This window comes from Oxyura jamaicensis, chromosome 13 (genome assembly GCF_011077185.1).
Source record: "Oxyura jamaicensis isolate SHBP4307 breed ruddy duck chromosome 13, BPBGC_Ojam_1.0, whole genome shotgun sequence".
NCBI classification, from domain to species: domain Eukaryota; kingdom Metazoa; phylum Chordata; class Aves; order Anseriformes; family Anatidae; genus Oxyura; species Oxyura jamaicensis.
The window spans coordinates 11,597,676-11,625,410 of NC_048905.1; the positions used below are offsets into that span (position 1 = coordinate 11,597,676).

The 27,735-nt window shown below is 42.2% G+C and overlaps 1 protein-coding gene across 1 annotated transcript; it reads right to left on the reverse strand.

Moving 5' to 3' along the window:
• ITK (IL2 inducible T cell kinase) lies at nucleotides 1-27,735 on the reverse strand. Its single transcript, XM_035338937.1, has 17 exons — nucleotides 27,481-27,735; nucleotides 14,969-15,073; nucleotides 12,999-13,080; nucleotides 11,477-11,605; nucleotides 10,801-10,841; nucleotides 9,828-9,979; nucleotides 9,184-9,249; nucleotides 8,945-8,999; nucleotides 6,917-6,996; nucleotides 6,142-6,278; nucleotides 5,325-5,399; nucleotides 4,462-4,633; nucleotides 3,977-4,193; nucleotides 3,475-3,539; nucleotides 3,274-3,392; nucleotides 968-1,125; nucleotides 1-446 (listed from the first exon to the last, which is right to left on the reverse strand). Exons 1-17 carry the CDS (start codon nucleotides 27,649-27,651, stop codon nucleotides 375-377), a joined length of 1,896 nt encoding a protein of 631 aa, XP_035194828.1. The 5' UTR covers nucleotides 27,652-27,735; the 3' UTR covers nucleotides 1-374.

The window sequence follows — 27,735 nt, forward strand, 5'->3', positions numbered from 1 at the left end:
CTTCTTCCTCAGGGAAGAACTTGATTTGGGAGTTCACAGAACTGGAATAGCAATGCCAGATCTCTTACTTTTGAGGCTGTGTCTTCATGAGAAGTACACTTGCTGGGTTGTGTGGTGCAGGAATCTGTCCTCAATTGCTGGTTCTGCTTGTAAGATGCAAACCACTTTCCCGGCCAGTCCAAAGCCTGTGCCTGAGCTCTGGAAGACCTGAGAATATCTTGTCTGTCTGGAAGTACTGGCCTCTGCCCTCTCCTTCTCCCCAGGCATACGACAAGTGTCTATGGTGAGAGGATTCCTGTTAATGCTCATGTGGGGAAAATCCAGCCATCTGCCCTCTCAGGACTCTCAGCTTCACTTAGCGGCCAGTGCCACCATTACAGATCACACTCAGAGATTTCACTCAGATGATAGAGCAGAAGAGAAAAGGACGGGCGGTCTTCTTTCCTCTGAGCAGGGGAGAGAGAGGGAGAACATTAACGTCAGCTTGAGAGGAATGGTGAGGTTAGAAAGGAAAAGTTTGTGACAAAACTGAGCTTTTACAGAAATAAAATCCATTCCTACAGAGAAGATGCCAATGGAAGAATGAGGTTCCTTCTGTGCAATGTTTCTTTTCTACTAGCAGTGAATTTTCCCTAGAGGACACTAAGACCTTGTAATGGGCTGGCTGTCATTTTTACCATCCATATTAAAACTGAGCTTCACTGATACGTAGCTTTCTTAGGAAGCAACCTGCTGAATTAACTTAAGTGTGCTACATAGACTTCTCAGTTGAGTCAACACATTATATAGAGACAGCAGTTTAAATAGAAACTCAAGAGCCCAGAGTTCAACTCAGCTTGCTAACACAGATGAAAGCTACAAAGTGCCTCACATCCAGGATTTGATCTCGTGTTAGCATGTGAGCATCTCCTAAAGGGGAGAGAGCTCTTGCTGGTGAGAACTAGGGCTCTCCCGGTGAAATACTAACCATGCTCCAGCAGTGGCTCATGACCTCATAAATAGCCTTGGAGGCCAGCTTGGGTTTGTAGAGCCGAAATCCTGCATTGATTTCTTCCACCACTTCTCCATTGGTGCGGTTCTCATAGGGCATTTTACCTTCACTGAAGACCTCCCACATGAGCACTCCTAAAGCAAACAAATGAGAATAATCACAAAGAAGCAAACAACATCTTCAGCAGGCCTCTTCCACCTGCTCTTTGCAGGTCAGTGTTGGTGTCTGTTACTTGAAAAAGCATTCTCACCCAGATTCCGAGCATGCATCTGAAAAATCATGCCCTAACGCAGCTGTGGATGTGCAATCATGGTGGAATGTCAAAGAATTGCAGCACTTATTTCCCTTTCCCTAAACACTGAAATAATTTCCTATGATTACTGTTCAGAGCAGTGCAGAAACTCATGTTTTTCTAGTGTGGTGGAAGACAGACAGACAAAATAGTGGTGGAATGCATTGCAGTTGGCCATCAGATCAGAGAGCTTCTGCAGATGGAGTGAATGCAAGTTACTTGTGTTATTATGAGGTTTAATTCCTTCATTCACCTAGTATGACTGTTTTGGTAAACCATGTTCACACTGTGTAAGAAAACAGAGACAGACAGATCTGAAATATAGTTGTGTAGCTCCCCAATCAACTTTGCTAGGGAATGCCTGCTTTCCTGCTTCTAATTATTCAAATAGGAAGACGTAATGAGATTGCAGCTCCCCACCAGTGACACTGGCTCTGCTGAAGACTAAGCCAAGCAGCTGTACTCCCCCAGGGTGCAGATTCCCGGCACTGGGAATTCCTTGCACCCATATTGTTCTCCTGGGCACAGCTGGACTTCAGGCCTGGCAGAAGAGGTGAATACACTGCAGTTGAGCAGAAAACATCTCACAGTCATGAGACCATGAGATGAAAGAGGAATCCTCTTGTGCAATGCCGCTGGAGGGGCAGGTAATAATGCCAGCAATGTGCAGGACTGGCGCCTGCAGATTTCACTAATACTGACCAGTGCAAAGCTCACAATTATTTCATTCAGACCTGAAACTGGTGTGAGCCACCTTCACCCAGCTTGGCTGGACTGTAAATCAAGCTGAGCACACTTTTTGGAGGCATCTGGCTCTTACAGGGGCCCTAAATGTGAATTACCGCTCAGCAGTTTCTGATTTGTGAAGCAGAAGAACATCCTTACCGAGGTAACATCTCTTCCCATGTCACTGCCACTTTGCTGTGAGGTGTCAGAGCTAGCTCCCCTGGCAGTGCTGTCCCTTGTTATTATGTGGAAAGTGCTGACAGCCTCCTCCACATGCCAGGGGACACCAAAGAGGAATGGAAGCATCTCCGGGTTGGGTTCTCGAAGGAGCCAGGTAGGTCTGAGCATCCAGCTCTCACTGTGCTGCTCACAGCCCCCCCGGGACTGCACAGCCTCACCCAGCACGAACTGCACAGCGTAGCCCAGCAAAGGGAGAGGGAAGCACAGAATTCCAGAGCACAGACTAGCAAAGGTTATAATCCTGCATTATTTACTGCGAGGCCCGGAGCTGAGTGGCACCCCATTGACTGTGTGCTGTGCGCCGCACACTGCACCACTTCATTCCTCACTGCCGTTATTTGCATGTTAGCTGGAGATGGGCCAGATACATCAGAGAGCCAGATCAACAGGCCAGGGAATAGCCTTTGTTATCTCCAGTGCCAATGATTTTGAGGAAAAAATATACAACAGCTTTCTTATCTATCAGGGTCCAGAAGGGAGACCAAAGAACAGATGCAAATCATAAAACAATGCATCAGGGAGCAGGAAATTAGGTGAGAAAATGTCAGCACTGAAATAATATTTTCAGATCAGCATAAAGCAAATGGAGTCAGCAAAGCAAACTTTGAAAAGCATCGGGTTTGAGTGAAGTTTGAGTGCCCAGGACTGACATTCAGAGAGATGGAGTGCCTAAATCTCTTTCCTTTCTTTTCCTTATAAAAGTTGTTAGTGACTTTCCAACATTTACTTGGTCACTTATTCTATGGCATCATGGAATAGAGATTGTTGATTGGTATTATATCACATTGTACAAGTATAATACATAAAATTGGAAGTATCTGAGGTGTGTCAGTGTCTAGGTAGTTTACTATTCTTTTCTTTCTTTAACTTCAATGATTTGGGCTTGCTTTTCTAAGCTGCTTTTCAGGCAAAACACCCTTGGGACACAGAAGATGCACTGTTTAGGACATTTTACTTGAGCCCCTGTTTTTTTTCTGAGCTGGTGTTTATTCAATGTATTTCCATTCTGATGAGAGGTTCTTACCAAATGACCAAACGTCTGATTTGGTGCTGTAGTTGCTGTAGGAGAAAACCTCCGGGGCAGACCATTTGACTGGAAACTTGGTGCCCGTGGAGCTGGTATACTGATCATCAAGGACAATCCTGGAAAACAAAAAGAAGGGAGAGTGCTGAGCAACCCCCCCGTCCCCTGCCACCCCTCCGTGTGCAGCCCCGGTGACGTTACCTCGACATCCCGAAGTCAGACACTTTGACCACCTGGGACTCCCCCACCAGGCAGTTCCTAGCAGCCTGCAAGAAAAAAAGGTGCAAAGGCAGAAGGTCAGTGCTGAAAGGCTGTCACATGTAGCTGCTTTTAGCCCGGTACAGCAGAGAGTGCTTGAAAATGGGACAATCAAAGTGACATCCTACCATACAAAAAAAGGTGAGAACTTGAAGTCCTAATGCTTTCTGTACGTTTTACAACCTGCATGCTCCTGTTGCCAGGAACATGGTCAGCCATCTGTCTGACCAGGCCTTTGCTGCCCAGAAGGGGCAGAGACAGACTCTGATTATCCACAGCCACCCACAGTCTCTGCTCCCTAGCAAAATGGCAGCAGAGAATGAGGCAGCTCGATTGTCCACTATGTAATTGAAGCTATTGAAAACAAAATAAAATGAAAGCTGAAATTAAGAAAGGGAGCAAGGCCAGCTGGAGTGGAGAAAAAATCTGTCAGGGAGCAACATACCAGGTCTCTGTGGATGACAGAATTTTCTTCCAGATAAGCCATTCCTTCGCACACATCTTGGCACATCCCCAGGAGGGTTTCTTTTGAAAAAGTGCCCCGCTGGCTCCTGAGGTAGTCAGACAAGCAACCGTGCTCCATGAATTCAAACACCAGGCATATGGGAGTGTTCTCAAAGCACACACCATAAAGCTGGACTAGTTTGGAATGAGACAGCTTCCTGTGGACAATGAGGGAAGGTGGAAAAAGTGGCTGAAATATACTCAGTCCCATCTGTCCTTACGGAAATTGTTATAAACAACCCGCTTTTGTCACTCTGTTGCACTCTGCAAAGTCCAGCTATAAACTATGAATGCAGAAAAGAGAATATATGGTAGACCAAGTCTAACTTCAAGCTGGTTTTGCATTAATTATAATCCAATTTCAAAAGTAGTGGGTAACAAAATATGTTTCCGCATGGAAAATCATCCAATCAAACTACTACTTACATCAATACTTTAGCTTCCTCAATAAAATCCTCTTCAGACATTGCTCCTTCACGAATGGTTTTTATGGCTACTTTTGTTTTCTCCAGCCAGTAGCCAAGGTAAACCACCCCAAACTGACCACTGCCAATTTCCTGTACACGGGTGAGCTCTGAGGGATTAATGACCAATTTTCCTGTTGATTGTGAGGGAGAAAGAGTAAGGATCTAATGTTAAAATGTCAAAGAAAAAGCTTTTGTGGGTTAAACATTAAGACAGGACTCTGAGTGAGAGTTTCTAGCTCTCCCTCAAATTATCTGTCTGACCTTTGCTAACTCATTTGACTAGTCCATGCTGCAGTTCATGTTCAAGACTAGGCATAACAACATTCCTTTTTTCCCCCTATTTTTATTGTCTGTCCAGTTCTTTGGGGAGGATTGCATCTATTGTGCATATGTGCACTACTAAGAACAACATGTTTTTGAGTTTCTGTGATGCTTACAGGAATTACAATAAAAACAATACCAGTAAAATTCTGTAGTCAGATGGAGGCATCTTTCAGGAGGGACTCAGCTTTTGTCAAATTATGCTAAGCTCCTGCTCCCACCACCTTTGCTCAGCATTAATTTCAGTATCTATGTTGACTTTAGTGAGATGCTGGGGTCCTCAGCACCTTCCTCAAGACATTGACTTTGCTGGATCAGATCATTTGGTCACCAACGGTAATGACAAAGATGAAAATATAGGCAATGTAAAGATCTGAAGAAAGCTATTCGTTGTTGTGATAGTCACACAAGTATTCATCAGTATCAGTGGGGTTATTCAGATTCACCCAGCTAACCAGGGAGGAATGTGATTCCCAAATGGTCAAGACAGTAGCTCCATACCATAGCTCAGACCTGCGGTGATTGGGGCCTTTTTCCTCCAAGAAGAGACTGCATATCGCAAACGAGTGACAAGACCTGTATAACAGAGGAAAAGGTAGGATCCAGTTATTGTCACACTCATGGGAATTGTGGCTCCCTCCCAGAAAGGAGTCTGTACGCTGTAAGCAGATTTATTGTACCGAGTTCTCAGCTCCACTTGAGGGCAGCTGAACCTCTATTCAGAGTGTGATTTCCTGCCTGCTCAAAGGAAGCCAACTCTGAGCAGTTTCAATTTACTTTCCATTTTTGCTCTGTCAGCAAATATGAATTTCTATTAACTCTGCCTTCCTAATTCTAAAGATACCTTTGATTTGTAGGTATACTTGAAGCCAGGGTTTCCCTTGGTACACCTGAGCTGTAGGGGCAGGAGTCTTTGATGCCTCCCACGTTTGGCTAGGAATCCTGTCCACGTCCCTGACTGTGTCAAGTCAAGGCCCAGGGCTATATCACCTCCTGAGCAAGAAGGCGCTGCAGTAGGTAGCTTGGTCTGGCAGTGCTGACACACTCCCATGGACTCCAGAGAATGAAAGGGCTCTCTGTGGTATAGCAGTATGATACGTGACGTCTGTGTTGGTCATCCTCAGCCTTAGAAGGACCACCAAAATGAAGATGTAATGCTGAAAGCTGAGTCTAGGTGATGTTTTTTACTGATATCTAAGTGCCAAGATAACATTTCACTGTAAGGATGGAGGCCTTGAGAGACTTCCTTCATTCAATACCGTCACCTGGCTGCATAGTAAAACAACAACTTCCCTGGCTGGCCTCAGCCTTCGCTCACCTCCTGCATTGTGCTGGTGATAGTTGATGAGTTCGGGGATGCAGTCAAACACATGCTTTTCTGCCAAGTAATATCGCTTGGGAAAGTCTGTTGTTTCGTTGATATGATAATGTTTTATAACAGGATTGTTATCCGTGCTGAAAAAGATGAGTTTTTCTTTGAGAAAAAACAGGTCACAACAAAAAGACAGGAATTTGGGGCATAGATGGAAGAGGAGAGAGCAAGAAAGGGCAGAACCTTCCTTACACAGAAGGAATGGGAGAGGAGCAAGGAGCGAGCTGCAATTGCTAACAAAGCTGTGTATTTGTATGCTCTCCCTGTAACACATAGTTGGTCTCATCTCTAGAAAGGCTGAGGTTTCCTGATAAGAGCAGGTTGACTACCAAGTTTCTCTGTCTCTTCTTTCTGAAACAAAACTTTCTGCCCCATGACAGAAACCCTTTCACTAGTCCTGTATCATCCACCTCAGACGAGTCTGTCTTGATCCTACAGACAGTTCAGCTGGGATGGCAATTCAACAAAATTACAACCCTGGTGATATTTAAGGGGATATTTATAGGCAGTTATTTAGATGCAGGGAGAAGTGGAGCCTTTAATACCCTTTGTTTTGCAAAAGGCAGCTAACTCTTCTCCCTTTTTTGGAAACGTTTTTCTCTATCATTTTCATGAACCTTCTGCTCTCTCTTTATAATGCCAAAACAACTAAAGAGATTACACTCTCAGAAGCCATTTCATTGATGTAATTGATGTGAAAAGCTGCTGAGCTCAGCCGTACCTTAATGCTTTGGTGAAAACAGAGACTGTGTACATGCCAGGCTGCCTCGAGTCTCTCACCATGAAGGCACCTTCCCTACCCTGTAAGAAGAGCAAAGGAGAAAAAACTGGTTAGAGACATCATGGAAAAAAGAAGTGGGCCGGGGGCAAGCTCTGATTGTTTCAGCCCTCCCTACTGCTCAGACATGAGGATGTGCCAAATATGTAGGAAAAAAATGAGCCATCAGCCAATCGATGGAGGTTGCTGTTCCGTGCACTGCTCTGGTGTCTGCCCAGGGCCTGCAGGTACACTCAGCTGGTCTTTCTTGGGTGCTACATATTTTTAGCTTAGTTTCCTGAGGAAATGAGAATTATGTGATCAGATCATGCTTAGTATGTGTGGGGGTGGATACATGTGAGTGCGTGTCTCTCTGTCCCTCCAAGCCTCTCTAGAAATTTTGAACCCATTGATGGCTTTCAACCTTATCTAGCAGAACAGTGGCAATATTCATTTCATGCAAGTTCAATGAAAGTGGGCAGCCAAGTGGAAAGACAAACCCCTCTGAGTGCTCTCCATAGGGAGAGAAACTACAGAACAAAGGTGCAATTTATTCAACACCAGAAAATCCATACGGGGGTGTAGGAAGGATAATTTACCAGTTTCCCAGAAATGGGAAAAGCTTGGACAAGATCTTGTGCTTTCTCAGGTACCTTGGTCATCCAGTATCTAAATATAAATGCTTAGAAAAGCAATCTTCCTCCACTCTGGCACTCACAAAACATTTTTCCATTTTAATTTTCACTGTAATTGTTTTCTACTCATCTGAATGCTGAAATGTATCCTAGACCATGATCAGGCAGGGCCAAGCAGTGATGGATCAGATGGCAGAGGACAAGATTTAACATAACATTTTGGATGTAATGTGCTGTGGTGCTCTATACATTGATAATAAAAAATGGTTTTCTTCTGTTTGCACACAAAGATACTTTTTGTCTGGCATCCCAACTGCTGGCTTAGTTTTGCTTTATTTTACCTGATAGAGTTCCTCCATTTGTATATGCCCTCTATCCAGTTCTGTATCTACAAAAACATCTACCTAAAACCAGACTTCCTTCATTTCAACACTGCTAATATTGGTAGAAAACACATTTTTGTCTGATAAAGCTGGAAGAAGCTTTATCAGCTTTATCAGCTTTATCAGCCAAAGACCACCCACAACACCTGGTGCAAAGCTGATCCACCAAGTGCACCCTGCCTCAGCTTCCTTGCTCGCACAGGTAGACAAGTGCTGGAGGCAGCATCCTGCCTGGGATGCTTTAAGCTCCATTCTTGCCCATCCCTCTCCCTTGACAGCAAGTCTGGCCGAAGATCACTCGTGTGCTTGGCCGCATTTTTTGAGGGACTTGTGAGGGTTGGGAGGTTTTGAATCAGAGGTCTTCTGGTTCTCTTGGTGAGACCTGCCACAGAAAAGCTGTCCTGGTAGGACCCAAAGGAAAAATGAGCATTTTTTAAAACTGCATGGAAAAGCTTTTATTTTCATAAAATACTATCATTCAGCATCTTGCTTGAGTCTCCTGTTCTTGAAAGAGTTAATTTAAAAACTGAGGTTGAATTTGTGTGGAAAATTTGAACAAGCAGGGCATACTTTTTACTTTCATGACAATCTTCACTGGAAAACTCTGTCTCTACTGAAAAATTAAAGATGCCTGCTCACATGCACGCATATACACACAGAACTAAACAAAACGCCAACCTATACTTTTGGGTTTCACCCAAATACTTCAGCACGAGACCAGTTAGATTTTCTGAGAATTACTGGCATTTTCAGCCTCCGGCAGAGACAGATACCATAAGCTAAAATCACAGTTTTCAGCTGACACGGTGTTCTGAAACGGTGTTTTCCATCACCCCCTCCTGCCCTGGAGGAGGGTGGCACAGGTCACTGCCCACACCCAGCTGCTGCGGATCCCTGCTGGTCCCATACCTCGCTCTCAGTTGTCATTAATTAATTATTATTGCCCATCTGACCCACACGTAACACGGGCTTACCTCATCCTTGAGGAGCATTTCTGCTTTGCTTCTGCTGATGTTCTTATTGTACCATCTGCAAACATCAAAGGACTCCGAGTCAGCACTTCTAGGCTATTAAAGTTCCTGCCAAAAAGCCTCTGCGCTAGCCCCAACGCTAGCACCAGCACAGATTGCGGAGTGGGGACATGTGGGGTTTGTAGCTTCTATAACAAATCCAGGGTGCTTAGAGGTACAAGACAAACATAGGCACAACTTACTCATATATTTGCAGATTCTCGGGTGATTTTTCCGCCAGGTAGCTACTTGGCACATAGCCTTCATGCCTGTTAAAATGCGATAAAGCATGAGCGTGCTAGACAGACAGGATTTTCTCTACATCTGTGGGAGTCAGCCCTGAAAGGTTTGCCTGCCAGAAGTCTTGCTCTTTGCATGACATAAATGCTGTTTTTTTATGTATTTAGCAGGGTTACGGGGAAAAGGAAAGAACTGATATTCTCCCCAGACTGGTTAAACAAGGGGAGATTAAAGAGAAGTAACGCACAGACTCCGTCACTGTTCACATTCAGGATCCTATAATTTCTTTTTTCTGTTAGTTATCCCCAAAGAGAACACACAAATATGCTCTGTGCATTCCAGTTTTCTCATTTTTTTTTTCTCCACGTTTGTCAGCAAGTATCAGTCTGAACTAAGGACCGCGTTTCAAAAAATTAACTTTCAGATCCATTTTCTTCAGCTGCCCGGATACAAGCAGCATCAAAGGGAAGACGCCTTCCATCGCTCCTTGTTCTACATCTCAGAAGATACTTCATGAAAGTTACACTAGAGGCCAGCATGCATGTTAATGGATGAACAACTTGGATTTAGAAAGGATTTGTAAATTGGCTGTGGAAAAGGGACTTACCCGTTCTTATCTTGAATCAGCCACCAATGTTCCTCAGAGCTGTCAATCACGTAATATTCCTCATTGTATTGTAACGTCAGCTCCTGCGGGTTCTGGGCTTCATAGTCGTATATGGCCATGACTAAGGCTTCCTTTGTGTCTAGCAACAATTTCTGCACAAATTAGGAAAAAGGCCCGTCATACTCATATTCATAAATATCAATGGCATGCTGTCTAAAATGATATTGCCCTGGCAGCACTGGTGTGTGCTATACACAGTCTGCTGGGTTCAAAATCCTCAAAGCTAGGAAGGCAACCCGGGGTGCATGGTGGGGTACATTAGCCATATGAGCTTTTTTATAATGTGAATTTCATGAAAAAAAAAAAATCACTTGCACTGAAAATAGTTATCTACTTCTCTGAAACTTAGGGCAGGATTACCTCTGTCTGATCTGTTTGTCACAGATGTTTCCTAAACTCCAACTAAAAGCCTCCAGTGATACAATCTTAAGGACCTCCCTAGATGGAATTAGGTTGACCCTACTTCTCACTTCTTATTCTGTAAGCCTATCAGATTTTGTCCAAATCCACAAGTGGGTTTGCAAAACAACTGACTGTTCCTCTCCACAGCAGCTTTTGCAGATATGAATACTATTCTCATATCCACCCCCTTTCCCAGTTTCCCTTTCTATAGTTTGAAAAAAACAAAAACAAAAAACCCCAACCATTGAAGCTTCCCTCACCATTGGAAAGTTCTTTGTAAAACCAAGCTGTCTTTGAAGGACTGAGCCTGGCTGCAGTGGGACGCCACTGATTTATAACTTATGGAAAGAAAAAGAAAGAAAAAAAGGAAAAGGCAAGAGAAAAGCCCAGGGAATATTGTCACGGGTGATATTCTAGGTCACTGCACCATGATGAACATTAATGAACATATATTCACCTACTTAAGCACACGAGACACTAAGGACAGCTTATCGTGCCTCACTGCACTCACCCAGTTATCTTCAGGAGTGGGAGGAAGTGGCTTCTTTGAGGCTGAAATGAAATCAAGAAAGCTAATTTGAAACAGATCTGGACAAAACCATACAGAAATAGTGAATATCAAGCCTTGGACTTTTAGAGTAAGATGTACCAGCAGCCTGAACCTACACAAGTGACTCTCAGCCACACAGCATGTGTTCGAAACTGATGTACAGATTACACAGGGAATCATGCCAACACAAGGGAAAAAGTCCTGGGTAAAGAAAGATTGACATCCCTATCTGCCAATACCTACAGGCTTTTTTACTAGATAAAGTAAAGATTACACTTGGTCATTGAAAGTACAGAGGAAACACAATTAGGACAAAATAGGACACACAGGGATGAATCTGTGTATCTTAAGAAAGTTGTTAACAGCTTATTGACAGCTGATCAAGTTCTTAGTTTTCAATCTCATTCCTGAGACAGCATGAAACATCCCACAGAGGAAAATGTTAATTCACAACAAAGTGTATCATGCATAGTGAAAGACAAGCCAGAATAAAGAATATCCCAGGAAGCCATCAAGATCTCTTGCTGCAGATATAACATGGTATTATTCAATGTTCTGTACAAGGTAGATTTAATCCTTTACTTTTTCCCAGGAATACATATTTTCAAGGTCAGGATGGTCTTAAAAAATCCCATACCATTTCTGGTGGGGTCATACTCTATACAGCCAACTGCCATCTTCTCTGTCTGAGCACAGCATCTCCACTTGCCATCTATCCAAAAGTCTGGATGATACTTTGAGACTAAACTGTTGTTGTTCCTGGTTTCTGGAAAATGGTAGAGGAAGAGAAAGGAGGAGTAAAAAATGTGTTTATTTGTATTGATGTCATCTCTGAAAGGCATGTAAAACATAATGGAAATAATCTGCACTAAAGAAGCTTCTTATTCTTTTCAAACCAGGCTTGGGTGAATATTATCAGCCTTCTCCATTAATATTTTCCTTACTCCTGAAAGGAGTGAATGCCACCATCACTCTGAAGGGATAACCTTCCTACCTGTGATGGAGCTCATACCTCTGTACGGTGTGAGAGTAGAATCCTACCAATGTGACTATCTCTTTAAACTGTTAAACACCAAAACCACAGAAAGAAGGTCTCAAAAAAGAAAGAAAACCTGGTACACCATGTACTGATGATTCTCATAAAATCTACAGCTCTGCAGTATGTATACATAGGATACAGACTCTGCTGCTTTGGCTTGGTGTTCAGAAGGAGTTCTACAAGCTGGCATTCGCCAACTCCAAATATTTTTTGTACATGTAAATGCCAGTCTTGAATCTCTGTATGAGCAATTAAAGGTCCTTCTCTTTGAAGCACACAATCTCTATCCACAATAGTCATTTCCTAAAAAGACAAAAAAAAATCTGCTGGCCTGATTCAAGAGACTATTCAAATTATCCAAGGGAGGGGGCAGTCTCAAAATGTTGAATTAGAGGAGGTGATAAATCAAAAATTTGGAGCAGGTGCTTCCCAGAAGGGGAATAACTGGTTGCAAGACCTAGCGCATGAACTCAATAATATCTCAGTCAGGCACAATGTTTTCAGGGTAAACAATACAGCAGCTTGCGTTATAGAGCAGGAGAAAGCTACAAGGGAAGCCTGATGCAATTTTCATGCATCTAAACAACACCTTCCCTATGTCAAGTACTGTGCCTCATTTCTGCATGCAGTGGTTAAGTATTGTAGCTTCACTTCAGAACCATTGTAATGAACCACAGTGCAATTCAGGAGGTGAACAGGAAATGAAAGCTACCCACAAAAATGTTTCTTAATAATCACAATTCTGTAATAAGGTTGTCATATAAACAACGACTCTGTTAATCAGAGCTGAGAAATCTACCCAGAACATATTATTTTTAAAAAGTAGCCTAATGTAATTTCTCATCTCTTCCTACATAAGAAACCTCAAATTACAGTAACATATTAATAGTTTATCCTTGAAAGAGGCAAAAAAGCATTCCATGTCCAAGTTTTCTAATGCTGCTGAAAACACACCCACAAAAATACATTTGATTCCATAGCTGCATTCCCAATTATTGCTTTGCATGTTTCGATGCAAGACTTAACTCCTCTTGCACATTTTCTTGGCATTATAGCTTTTGAGAAAACTGGTCTGGGATAAGTAACGTCAACAATTAGGTGGGTGCAGGGGTTTTGTTACCTTCCTTCAATGTAGAGACCCATCTCTGCCGACTCTCGCGATTGGGTGCAAACACGTAGAGTATGTAGTTATCATGGATGATCTGGAGAGGGGAGTAAAGAAGGGAGCCAGCCATTAGAAGCAATTCCAGATGCACTGGGTACAATGGAATCACTGAAAGAAACAGGTAGAAGCCCCCATACCAACAAATTACAAAATGATGCTGCGAGCATGTGGAGTACACAGGCCCTGTTCGTATGCACCTCTTAACCTCAGTGCCTTTTGCTTCTCTAAAACTGAGTAGAAAACCTGATCAAGGAAGAATTTCAGATGAGTAATATTTTAGATCAATTTTATGTTGTTAAGAAATGCCAGTGAAATCAATGGAGATGTAGCAATTTTAATTTGCACAGAAGCCAGTCCATTTCTTGCTGACCATGGTTTATTCTTTTGAAGTACCTCCGGGGAAATGCCATCTGTTTCTCAGCAGTTTCTTTCGAGGCATGTTCACTTAAAATTTAAGAGCCAAATTTAACTTTTCTTGTTTAAGTATAAATCTCAAGCAACTCCCTGGAGATTTTTTGGATTACTATCATTCTTCAGTTTTTAATAGCTTTCACTAGGATTACAGTGGGGAAATAAGAAGCTAGAGCAGACAAACAATGAGCAGCCAAGATGCTGGTTCCATAAGCTTGTTCTTAATGATGAACAAATGATGGAAGAGAAATACCGAACATTTGTGAAATATCAAACCAGGGAGTAAAATCATCACAAGAATAAAAATGACTCAAACTTAATCGGATGACTATATTTAAACAGAAAATGTGATATAACACATAATCTATATTTTTGTTCCAATATTTATCCCAACAACTTAAATCCAAATGGTCTCTTTGAACCAGAGAAGCTTTGAAAAACTCTGACCACTGTCTAAAAGACGGCAGCTTTTTTTTTTTTTTTTTTTTTTTTAAGTTTTTTCAGCGGCATAGATGAGGTGATGTTGATTATTGTTTAAAGGACAGGAAATATTTGCTATCTCTTGGCCTGATGCCCTTGCAGGCACACGCAGACGGCTGTGTGACTCAGTTGCTTTGCATGCTACAGAGAGATAAGTTATAACCTCTGTTACCAAAAAATAAAAAGAAAAGAGGAATAATTCCCGCTCGCTTAAAGCCACTCCTGTTGATGTTACTGATATGCCTGTTTAATGTTTTGACAATCTAAGATGGATTTTGAAATCCACAGTAAGTGGATCTCAAGAAGATGTAGCCATGAGCACGCACAACTGGATAAAATCACTCATTTCAGCCACTCTGCAAGGGGCTCACTTGCCAGATGAGCCACACAAAGAAAACAAAACAACCCCAAACTTGTCAGTTCCACAGAAAATTTACAGTTGGGTGCAGCCGAGATACTTAAGAAGAAAATAGACGTTATCATTTTACAAAATACCACAAAACTGACTCTGGGACAAAATTCAGACAGGCTACAGCTCAGCACTGTCCAGCATGTCTGGTCCACTTCTACCACATCTACCAGTACTGGCCACAACCTTCACTTTATTTCAGTCTTCCTATATGCAGTGGAGACTCAGCTTGAAAAATCCAGACCCAGAACAAGTAGATCAGAGCATTTGTTCCTTCTCTCAACCATTCTCACTGAAGGAAGCTGCGTTATAGTGTGGGAAGGGAGTATAGAGCAGTTCAGGTTCTCCCACCAAGCTTTCCCACCAGCACTGGCTAAGAACTTTCCTGTCAGGCTGCTCATCGAGAGCTGTTTGCAGTTTGTGACAGCATCTTCTGTTGTTCCTAAAGACCCCAAACCAAGGTTGTAGCACTCTGATTGTCTACAGGAATCTGTGAATAGATTGCCCTGTATACACAAATTCATACAGTGTTGGGTTCATTAAAGATCGCATTGTGCAAGAGAAATTTACTGAAATTCAAAATGAAATTATATCACTTATCAGTGTAGTCAATGGACAGACTCACCTGGAAAGGATATTTATATTGACAGGGGATGATGATGTCACTTTTCACAATTTCCACGCATTTAATCCTTGAAAGTTCTACACAACCCTTCAAAGTCCTTTTTTTCTGAAAGACAGATAAAAACACTTGGTCAAAGCTAATGATTGTGGATTAAGTGAATAATTAGACAAGACTGAGATGTCCACAGGAGATTTCTGATTTCAGTGGAGCAGAAGCGAATTAACTGACAATGTAGAACATTTAAAAGTATAAAGAATCATTCTCATATATGGCACCTCTATATAGATTGCACATACACATATTTATATATACATACATTTATTTCAAGTCAGCACATGGATTCTTAGAGAACCAGTCAAAATTTTTGGTTGAAATTCATTTTTTTCCCCAGCAAAATTAGATGATTTTTTAACAATAACAACAACAAAACAACAACCTCTTTTCATGAAACTTTCAGCTTATCAACACTTGTTTCATACTGAAAAGCTATAAAACAATAAGTATTACCCCCCCCCCCCCCACACACACACAAATTGGGTACTTTGATTTTCAAAACTAAGCATTTTATCTAAAATATAACATTTTCACTGACTCTGTTTTCCAAGAAACAAATCATGTCTCTGGTTTTGGGTTTTCTGGGTTTTCAGATAAGAAAAATAACAGGAGATTTTGAAATAAATAATATCCTCAAAAAATTGCCTACAGAACTCTTTTTCTGGCAGCCTCTGCTGCATGATTATTCATCAGCTACCAGATAGCTAGATAACAGAGCAGGCAGTTAGGGGAGGATAGGAAAGGAACCGGATCCTGATATCCCCATTGCCCTCAAACTGAGCCATCACCCCGTAGCTCCCGGGCAAGCGGCACTAGGCCCTTGCAGGAGAGATGGGTGGGGAAGACGCAGGCCGGAGCTAAGCTGATGCTTACTAGCTGGTGCACGCTGCTGAAGGATTCACTACAAACGCATTCGCTCTTCGGAAGCAAACTGGTTTCCTGTTTTGATTCGTTTTCAGTAGGGATGAAACACTAATCCGCTCCCAGCCCAGCTCTGTGACAACATGATGAAAGACTGTGAGATGTATGAACACGAAGAATGCTGCAAAATCTTCTGTTTTTGCAAACATGGGTTACTGTCAACATGAGAGAGCATGAGCTTCAGAGACTGCCTTGTACCCTTGTGGGACTGTCATGAGGAGCCATAGGAAGACTTTGGCAGCCTCCTTGCCCTGCCTTAGAGCCCCAGCCCAAACCTTTGTGTCCTCCAGCTCCCTTCTGCCCCTTGCTCCCCACACTGTTGTGGCCCCACAGCTCTGCCCTGCTCTTAAAACTTCATTCTTGTGCAACTGGCTGGGTACTTTGTCCTTCTGCACTTGGACTTGTGAAAAGAGAGGGACGTTATTACGTTGTGGTTTTACATGGCTCTTGCTGGACTTTGCTGGTGTATGTTTTTTGTAGTTGCTGGCAGTTTAACCAGCACCTTTGGGTTTTCTGCTGGGACTGTCTCTTGTTGATGGCATCTGCCTACGTAGCTCTATGAGGAGGAATGGGATTTTTTTATTCAATAAACCCAAGACTGTAAGGCAGCCCTAAATGTAAATACTAACTAGCTAGCAAGAGTATTGCCAAGTCTTAGAAAGCCTCACTGCACCCTATTTTCCCCTTCTATTTTCTTTCATTCTTGTCTGTTCACTTCTTTCTTTGAGACTTGGCTTCCTCTCTCTCTTCTCCACAACCTGCTCTATCATTTGTTCTCCCTCTGGGACTTCTACCCCGCCATGAGACACAAAACCATTTATTTCCTACAAAAACCTTCAATTTTGCTAACAGAGAACTCTCTTTTGGCTTGTTACTTTGAAGTCCCAGGGCTTAACCACATGTTACTTCTCTGGGGCTTTAGGAGTCAACGCTGTGCCGGTCACAGACTCAGCTCTTTCGCTGCAGACTGTTTTTCGTTGATACATTTCCATTCTGCTCTGAAAGACAGGGTCCAGCCTTCACAAGGAGCTTTACACAGCTGTCCTGCAGCTCTCTGCACCTGCTGAACTTGTGTTAACTGGGTCATTTCCACAACCAAAGCCCCCGTAATCTCAAGTCGAGGTGCAACATCAGGCCGTGTCTTGCAGCCACTGCATTGCCTGGAAGACTCTCCACAGATGGGACTTTGCCAACAGAAAGCAATTACAGCCTTGTAGCAGCACAAACAGCAGGAATTATGATTCACAAACCAGGCATTACCCAGAAGTGGGCCTGGAAACTAAACATACCCCTGCTTTTATGATGTCTGCCTGCACTTTAATCTAACAGAAGCAACCAGGCCATTTGGAAGGGAGGGAAGAGGAAAAGCCTCTTAAAAATGGTCTCCAAAAACCTCAGAAACTAAAAGGGCCAGACAAAACATGCTGACAGTCCTCTGTTGCTTTCAGTCTGCCTGGAGTATAATTAAATAGATGTTTTAGCTGGTCAGTCAGAAAAAAACATCAATGGTCTTACTGTGTAATGTGCATGGAGAGATAACCAAGGTACACTGCTGTCCCACAAGGAGAAGCACAGTGTGCTGCAGATCACTATGTCCTGTTTTATTTCTATTGAGCCATTATTTGTGAAATGGGGAGGGGAAGCTAACGGCACTGAGTGGAGCTGGATGCATCACAAGCTCCATGCATCATGGTCTTCATCTCCAGTATCTTAACTTCTCTTGCAACACAGCTCCAGCAGCTCTTTCCCTGCTAAAACCTTTAGTTTGTGTCTACTAAATGATCACAATGATCCCTATTTGTCTGAGATACCAGAACAACTGATTATGGGATAGAAGAAAGGTGGAATTTTCAAATTAGAACTGTTCTATAGTGATTTCTACGTGCACAGCACTACCCTTCAGCACGAACAAGGCTTCTCACCGTGCTCACTTGGGGAATGAGCCACCTGGCATTTAGCACGTGCTAAGCCTACGCAGCCACCAGCACTGTTTTTGCCCAGCCACGGCAGCCTGGCCAGGCAACACAACTAATCCCTTCGCATTAGCTTGTGGTCTGCTGGTTTGAGCCAAGCCTGGGTCAGACAAGCACGGGCAGAAGTGGGGACGTGGAGTTGGGTGTAGGACAATGAGCCGCCAGCGAGCACAGAGCAGTGTCACGATTATGCTTCCTGACTGCGGTTCTGCACTCATAAGCTTCACAAATGTCTAAGATCTTGTGAGATATGGGGCTATGCAGTCTGGGGAATTTGCTACTTTCTGGCTAACACTTCGCTGTTGCTATTTGTGGTCCCAATTCATCAAATGTGCTATGACAGCCATTGGGGCTTAAGGTCCCGTGGAGCCACAAACCTTGGTGGCTGCTGAAATTTGAGCTAAACCCCACTGTATTTATCAAAGGGCCATGGCAGAAAAAGTAGTCATGGGTGCTGGAGCAGAGGGCGGGGAGGGAGGCCAAGTACCAGGGAACTTTACCTAAAGGAGCGCAGAAGGAGAGAGCAGACAGCACCTTCCAGCAGTGCTGTGTTTCACAAAGCAGATTGCATTCAAAAGTTCTGTAAGAACTTGTGTCTTTTGTGGTGTAAAGGAAGGGAAAAGCATGCACTTAGGATTCATGTGGCCCCAGACTCCTGATCAGAGGTCACTGACCATGGCCCATGCTGCAGCTGGACTCTCCTCACCACGTCTCTGGTGTTTCTCCCCTCTCCTTATCGCCCTTCTTCATCGCCATCCCCATCGCCTGCCCCATCCCTTCCTCCCTGCCCAGCCAGGCCCTCCCAGCCATAAGGAGCAGGTCCTCCTGTATAGTGGCATCCTTCCTCCACCCTGAGCTCTGCCCCTGACCCCATGCATGGCCACTGCACCCCACCAAAGGACCAGCTGCAGCTGGACCCCTTCCCTTTGCAGGTGGGAAGGGGAAGGCAAGTTTATAGCTGCGGTGGAGAGAGCTAGGAAATTCCAGTCCCCCGTTAGCAAAACCGCAGAAACATTTCCGCCAATAAAAGCATTTAATGACCGTTCTGGCAGTGCCAGGTTTTTGTCTTCAAGATTATGAGCTGAATTTCGTTCCCTGCTTTCACTTGTTGTGTTGATTAGAAGAAGCCATTCTTAATTAATCATCTTGGTGATAAAATAGATGGGGGGTCTGGCCTCAGCCCTTGGCATGAGCCACTTGGGCCTTGTCACCTTCACCCTGGTCCCTCTGCTCTGGCCGGGCTCAGTGCACAGCCTGGATGGAGGCAGAGGCTGATCTGAGGGTTTCTTATACTGTGGGATTGTAGTGGTGAAGCCATAGAATCATAGAATGGCCTGGGTTGAAAAGGACCTTAAAGGTCATCTAGTTTCAACCCCCCTGCTCTGGGCAGGGTTGCCAACCACTAGAGCAGGCTGCCCAGAGCCCCATCCAGCCTGGCCTTGAATGCCTCCAGGGATGGGGCATCCACAACCTCTCTCAGCAACCTGCTTCAGTGCTTCACCACCTTCTGAGTGAAAAACTTTCTCCTAATTTCTAACCTAAATCTCCCCTGTCTTAGTTTAAAACCATTCCCCCTTCTCCTATCACTATCAACACATATAAACAGGTGTTTATATGTTTTTAAAGATATGAACCCAAATTCTACTAGTTAGAATTTGGGTCTCTTATAACCATGTGTTGGCTGTAAGGTAGCAATGGAGAAGAACACAGAACATAGTAACTAGGAACCTTTAAGATATCACTGCAATAAGATGGACTTATTTTTAATGGTGATTCTCCTGAGAAGCATTTTTCCACTGATCAAAAACATTATGCTTGAACTTGAACTTCCTTGAAAACTGTGCTAATGTAATTACTAATGTAATTATGAATGTAATTACTTCCTATCCCTTATCTTATCATATTCCGTATCTATACATTGGGGCATGGGCTCTTGTTATCATTAGTAGAATATAAAGAACTGTTGACTGCTGGTTGATAGAGACCTTGCCTGAACCCTAACATTGTTCAGTATTTTATGAGTTCTCACTCTTATAAGGAACTTCAGTAGTTTGGGGTTTTATGAAATTAAAATAAGCTAAACAATTTTCAAATTAATTTTGAAACCCAATAAAAGCAAATTGGACTTTAAAATAAATATGTAAGGGATTTTTTTATTGCCTGTGAATAGTAAGAGGTTCAAAGGAAAAGCAAAAAGAGGTGGTAATTGGTAATACTGGGAATTTTCTGTTCTGTTCTGACTGTTGTGTTATGCTGTAATACCTCCAAGATACCCTCTTATATTTGATATTTAAATTCCTAAGTGTAGCTGCTTGATTCACATGTCTATTATGACTATTCTGTCCTCCCACTTGAATTAAAAATAAAACATAAAGATAGTTTTATAGCTGTTTTCACATCGAAAGAATAGAAAGGAGTTTTAGAGTTGAGCATAACCTGGATGCAGAGTGTATCAAATTTTTTAAGACAAAATCAGCTGCATTTGTTTCCCAAGATGCCTCAGTGCATCTAAACAGTAGAGATGGTGAAGCACATGTAGGAACCTGGGGCAGGCAAATGGAGAGCTGCGTTTGCTTCAGTGCTGTAACTCATCCATGGAAAGTCCCCAGCAGGCCTTGGTTGCTGTCAGGGCTGACTTCAGCATTTGCAGTCAGGAACTTCTTTTTGCTGTGCTGCCTTTCCTGGAACCTGCAAAGATCTCCTTGATTGCACCCTCCCCTGGAGTGCAGGAGGTGGGGACAAGCCCAGGTAAAGAAGCCGAATCACAGCAGGCTCTGACATCAGAAAGCAAATATTTCATCTGCCAGTGATATGTCACCGTGCAGCTTAATAATTGTGCTGCATGCTGTCAGTACATATTGTTTGTAGGCTATCAGCTCACTCACCATGCAATGTCACTCCCAATAACTAATTTCAGCTTCAAATCTTGTTTACAGAGGCTGATGCTGTTTGTAGCCAAAGCCTGTTCCATGCAAACAATCTCAGTCTGTTACCAATTTAGTCGGCTAAATTATCGGTGTCCCTGGGGAATAACTGCTGTAAAGAAATGACTCCTCCCATCCCTATAAAGTCCGATAGGCCAGATCCACTATTGTTTTTCCAATAAAATCAGTTAAAACCAGAGAAGTGTAAAAATTCTTTAAAATGGACAAAAAAGTCAATGGATCTACGCTACAGACCTAGACCTCAGACACTGCTCACAGCCAGGAGTCGGCTGTTTCACTGTTCATTCCTCCAGGCTTCCTGCGGTGCCTGGCTTTCAGAATTACATGAGCCTAAAACAGAAGGCATGCAGGGCAAAATTGAAACTATAACCTGTCTGCAAGGCTTCTGTGGTACAAAGAGTACATTTTCACGGGCTGTGTGAATTTAACTTTCAAGTACAAAGATCTGGTAGAAAAGCACGCTTGGACATAAGATCATTTTTTCTCTACGTCCATCACAGGGCCTCACATTTGCAATACCGTAGTGTTTTCACTGATCTCCTATTTCAGTATCATGCAAAGCCACTTCCAGTGTTCATATCACAGTCCTGTCTCAGATGATTATCAAGGCGTGCATCCCTGCTATCAGAACAAGTGGTTTGACAAGAAAATCAATGACACTGTCAAAAAGATTCTTGGCTTTCAAATGAGCTTTCTAATATAAAGAAATTAAGTCTTATGTTGCAAAAAGCATATGGAACAATTGCTGAGTATTACATTAGTTTCTTGAAAACTGTGCTTGACTAGATGGGAGGAGTGGATATTAGTGAATAAAAGATTCAGTGATAGAAGGAAACCTAAATTAAATCTACTAAATGGCACCACTTTTTTCATTAAAAATGTGTAAGTCTTAAGGATGAAAAATTGGTCTGGAAAAGATGAAAGAGAACAAAGCAATAGGCAGGTATTGCAACAATATCAGTTACAATATTGATTACAGTATAAAGCAAAGGCAGACGCTGGAAACAAATATGGCTACAGTAAAGAAATCTAATAAAAGATTAAGAAATCTCATCATTATTGTAGTATATTCATATTAAGAAGAAGTCCTTTCCTCTTAAAGATATAAAAGAAAACAAGAGTTGAACATTTTTGCTGCATCCTTAACGTTTTCCAATAGAAGAAAGATTAGAGCTTCATAATTTAAAGAAGATGGGAGTATCTGACATTTGCTCTGAAGTAATTTTAAAAAAATCTTGGAAGATTAAAGACCAATAAATGCCTAGGCAAAGACCTAGTAGGAGCAGAACTGGGTATGCACAGCAAGTGCAAGAAGAAATGATTATAATCAAATTTTGGAAGATCGAATTAGTTATTCTGGCAAAAAGTAGCTATTTTTTCTTATCAGACTCTACTTCACATTTGTGGAATTAGAAAGACCACAGAAAACAGACGTAAAACAAACTGTATTTTGTTTAAAGTGATCTTGTCTAGACAGTATCGTCACCGTCAATCATGCCGCAGAAGAAAGTCACGAAAGAACTGCAATAGACCGGTTCTTTCTAAATATTCAGAAAAAAACAGCACACAATAACAACAACAAAACAGTTGGTAAGATATAATGGAACAGGTTGCCCAAAGTTGTGGAATCTCTGTCCCTGGTTTTCAAGCAATGGCTAGTTAAAGCCATAGCTGATTTGTTCTAGTGTTGGCAGCGGTCCTGCTCCGAGTGTTGATCTAATGATGGCAACTGCCTGGCCCTGAGCACAAAATCCAACTAAATTAATTTAAGATGTGCCCTCCAACCAATAATATGACTATTACAAAATCCATGATAAGTTCACAGATGTATACTAAAGGATTCATTTAACATTAGGCACAGGTTTGTACCTTGTCTCCATCTTATTTAAGGTTATGTTGATTTTCTTACATAAAAAAACAACAATGTTGAAATGGCTGTGATGTAGATAGATGCCACGCCTGACTTCTTTGTGGGTGGTATGTTTATTATTAATAAATCAGTTGGAGATATGCATCAGAAGACAGATGGTATTGCAAATTCTGGCAAGCAAACAGGACTTGTTAATAAATACATGACAAGTTTTGAAGAATGATCTATCTACTCAGATACATATTTATATGTGAGGTTGACTTCAGAAACATCTTTAAATTCAGTGTCTATGAGGATTATAATTTTGTGACTGTTAAGGTACCCAGAATACACAAAGCAAGTCTTATATTAAACAACGAGAGGTGGTATGGACAGCCACTGTAATTAATGGGAACACCAAAACCAAGATCTTCAGAAGCAAAGTCTTAGTCTGTTTCCTTTAGAGACCTGGTGAGAAAAACAAGCCTTTCCAGGGCAAGATGGACAAGTCGGGTTCTGCGTAGAATAATCAAGGTAAAATGGACTGCTGGAAAGTGGAACAAAGAGCTTCTTTTGTTACCATGGGTAGCTGGACTGTTGCAAGTAACACAATGTGTAGATAATGTGTAGATGGAAAAGCCCAGGACAAGGCTGACTCATGCTCTGTGACCTCTTGAGCATCTGACCAGTGTAGGAAGAATAGTACTGCTATAAATGAAGAGGGAACGTGGTCCTTTTCTGTGTGCTCCTTTCATTGCTGCCTTTAAAAGCTGCACATGGGGGCATGAAGATCTGAAGTTCAAAAATAGCTACATGCCTGGACTTCCTAGGTATTAGATGCAACTTTCCCAGCCCTGAAATAATTACCAGAATGTCTAAAGAGGGCAAAGCGTTACAAGGATCCATATTTTTGAAGACGTAAAACTGTGGCATAGGGACACGTTGCATACATGGTACAGACAGGCTCCAGCACTCCCCACAGGTCTGAGCCACACCAAGATGAGCAGCTCCAATCCAGAAACGGCAGAGCTTCACCAGTGCGGCACCACCCCAGAGTCCAGTGGCCTGTTCAGTCAGTGTGGCATCAGCCTCAGACACCTGTGCCACTTTTAGACTACAGCTAGCTTGAAAGGCAAAGATACATGCTTTTTTCTGTCCTTATCCAGGTAGGAATGTGATATGCCAAAGATTATTCATGAACTCAGTGTCTGAAATGCTAAACTATTTTGGTGTCTGAGTAGCTTAGCACTTCAGACACGATCTCTCTTTGTTCTTCTGTCTGCTAAACTGAAGGATTTACCAAAGACCACAAGCCGTTAAGCCAAGGAGATAAAGGTAGCTCACTAGTTTGTTTTTGCTAAGGCTAAGTAAGAACATTTGAAACTCTGTCCTAGAGACCTCTGCAAAAGGGATTCACTTGGCTAATTCTTTTGCAGTAATGCAAGTGCACTGGGATCCTGAGAGTACCACAGAAGTGCCTGCATTATTGGTTACTCCAGTGAGGATCAAACTCATTGAAATAGTTAAAATGATTGGTCCCATGTGCTCATTTACTCACATGCACAGCAGCTATAAAATCACACCCTGGAAATGAAGAATTTTTGCCCATGGAATTGATTTGCATGTCATAATAAAGGCACTTCTGATTTATTTTAGTAGATGGGGGCTGAATACATGTGCCTGTTATCAGAGCTTTGCTTTAGTTAAGACAGCCCTGCATTGTGTTCTGGTTAATGAATTCCAGAAAACACAGCTTCTTATTGTTGTCAGTTATTGGGGGCTCATTCTCCTAATGAGACATGTAAATATCTTTCATTAACATTAACGGCGATTGTATGCTTAGCCCCAGAGGAAAACAGTGCCTTCTGTCTAGCTATGTGCTGTTACGACAGAAAAATGCCATCATAGTTATGGCAAAAATTCGCCTTTATGATATTGGTTGTCTTGACAGCTTTTGGTATCATTTACAGAATCATTCCCGTATCCCTTCAACTTGGTTATTTCCTTGCTTTGGACTGCTACAATACACTGTCAAACATCTTTTTATACCCACTGTGTCAGAATCCAGGGAAAAGGACTGTTTGTAAAACCCTGTTAAATACAGACAAAACATATAAGCCTGTCTTGAATACATAAGATTATACTTAAACATGCTCTGTTGAAATCAGTGAGACTTCTCAAATTGTTTAGAAGTTAGCAAATTGTTCTACCTGCATTTATGTTGTCACTGATTGAATGGGGACTGGAGCAGTGGACACTGTACATACAGTATTGAACTCTGAGTACAGTAGTTAGACAACATTAGACAGGTTGGTATGGGGTTCGTAAAGAAAGTCTTTGAAACCTCTCATAGCAAACATCCACAGAGATTTCCCTTGAAAAATACATCAAAAGCGTAGGCAGATGCTGGGGCCATTTATCCTTTGCAGCACGCATGCCTGAGGATACTCCCCATCTCTGCGGCCAGCACCCAGAGCAACAGGACCACAAGCATGTTGGCAATGGCCACCAGCCTCTCCTAACCCCTGCCAGCCCCACAAATTATCGGAGAGAGTACCTGCAGAGCAAAGCCAAACCTGTGCTAGAGGATTAGCACTACAGACCATCGATTTCAGCATATGCTCCCTGGTCCTGGTTGACTCACTGAGATGGGCCTAGCCCATGTGTCAGGCAGGTACTGTAGTCTCCCCTTCATGGGCTGTGAACTCCTCTTCTGGGCATTCACTCCATTCTTAGCACGGAAAAAGAGGGTGTTTGCATAGCCTACCCAAAATTTTTCCCCGCAGAACAGCCATGATCTGACCACAAGGAAGCCTGACCAGGATGGGCTAATTTTTGGCACTATTACTGAAAAGGCTGAGGATTGGTTCTGGGAGTATGTCACAGGACAAAGTCTTTTCTCCTCATTTGATACAAAGTCCTTCTATTCATGCAATGACCTGCTTTTGACAGTTCATATCAAAAAAAAAGTCTGTTTTTATATATTTACACATCTGTACACGTGCATGTTTATAATAGATAATATATGAGGTAAAGTACATAATATACCAAACCCTTATTTGGTCCAACTTTGCATAGCTTCATTTTGATATCACTGTATTTTGGAATTTTACCACACCTAAAGATTTGCTCCACTGCTGTCTGACTTTGGAGATCAAATTTTCAGAAATACCTCATGTGTGCATATGTATACACATATGTACAAAGGAATTTGTCAGCTGTCACTTGGTGTACATTCAGATTTTGTATGTGTAGTGTACTAAAGTGCCTTTGAAAGCTTCTTAAATGGTTACTTCAGAGGTATTTTAAGATGTTCTCGAGTGGCCTAATTGACCTTTAGGAAGACTAGGGGATAAAATTTCCAAAGACAGTTATGTTGCATATGAAATATATGCCCCACTGAAAGTCACCATGTCAGATTTTCCAAACTATTTAAGTGACTAAAGATGAAAACACCTAGTGTGATTCCACAAAACTGTCTAGGCAAAGTGTTATGTTGAGTCCCTCTCAAGTCCATCAAGACTCATCAAGCACCAAAAAAAACCCTAGGTCTGAAAATTTCTGTAAATGCCTACAGCAGAATCACTTGGATGAAACTTTTGAAAATTTTAACCAGATTAATCAACTGAATAGTTATAATAGAATTTAAAATCTTAAAATAATGACATCTGAAAGATAGCTTGGATAGCAGTCAAATAGACTCTCAAACTGCATACAGACACACTGGGCAGCAATAAATATTTTCCTATTTAAATATGAAGGTAAGAATAACACTGGCTATAAAATAAAAGCAAGAAAAACATTTTGTTGAGCACATTTCAGAGAAATAGCTTACAAGTAAAAATGACTGTTAAGCCTTGAAGTTGTTATACAATTTCAACGGGGGAATGATACCATACAAGGAAACACTATACCTTGCTTTTCTTGCTGGGTTCAGTTTTAACTTAATTTTCTTTTTCTAAACAAGATCAGATCAGATGATCTGAAGGTGCCAACACTGGATAACAAGACAAAAAGATCCCCAGCACTGGTCTGTGTACAATAATAGCACCTAAACATAATGGATTAACAGCATGTTAAGTGACTATTAGAAAACAAGAAATATTATTTACAACCGTAATGAGGCTCAGCAAACATCCAGCTAAACAGAAGAGGGAAATAATCCTCTCTCCACTAGAACACTTAGCACAATGTGGTGCACAGATTAACTTTTAATTTTCTTTATATTTTGCAAATTAGGGAATGCAAGCCTGGGGAAACACGGCCTAGTCTGAGCATGGATCTCATCAACACATCCCTTTTGAAGCTAATTTGGAAAAGTATTGCTGAATGGCAGCTGAATTTGTTCCGAATTGTAAGACTGGTCTACCAACCATCAGTCTGTTGCCCTAAGGAAAAGGAGAGCGAAGACGTGGCTAGAGGTGGCTAGGATACACGTTTAGTCTCTGCAATACCCCACCGGAGGTCACTCCCGTACCCATGCAGGCAGCCAGGCACAGGCTCATGCAGCTGTTAAACACATCAGTTTTAACAGACCCTGCTAAATTCCAACAACAAAATTACATACTTTCTATAAGGTAACAAGTTAGTTTTATTCCCCCATATGCACCAAATGCTCACTGACCAGAAGCTTGTAAGGACCCATTTCACCACTCTACAAATTTTGGTGAGTGGTGCTAAAATAAAACCCAGAAATGTTAAGTTAATAAAGTTTGAGAGTTCATCCTTCCCTCCGTTATTCTATTATGACAAAGAAAATGGCTGACATACCCCATGGCGATGTTCATAGTAAGCCAGCTTAGATTTGGTTAAGACAAAGAAGCGCACTTTAAAGTTGGAGGGCGAAGTCCTTCTCTTCTGCTGGGATTTTTTGATCAGCTGTTCCTCCAGGAGAACACAGTTATTCATGGCTGGGCCAAGAATGGTCCTCTCCTGGGACATGGGATGCCTGCCCTATGAGCTGAGCACCCGTCCAAGAAAGAGACACAATAAGGAAGGCAGTTAAGTGTTTTTTTTTTTTTTTTT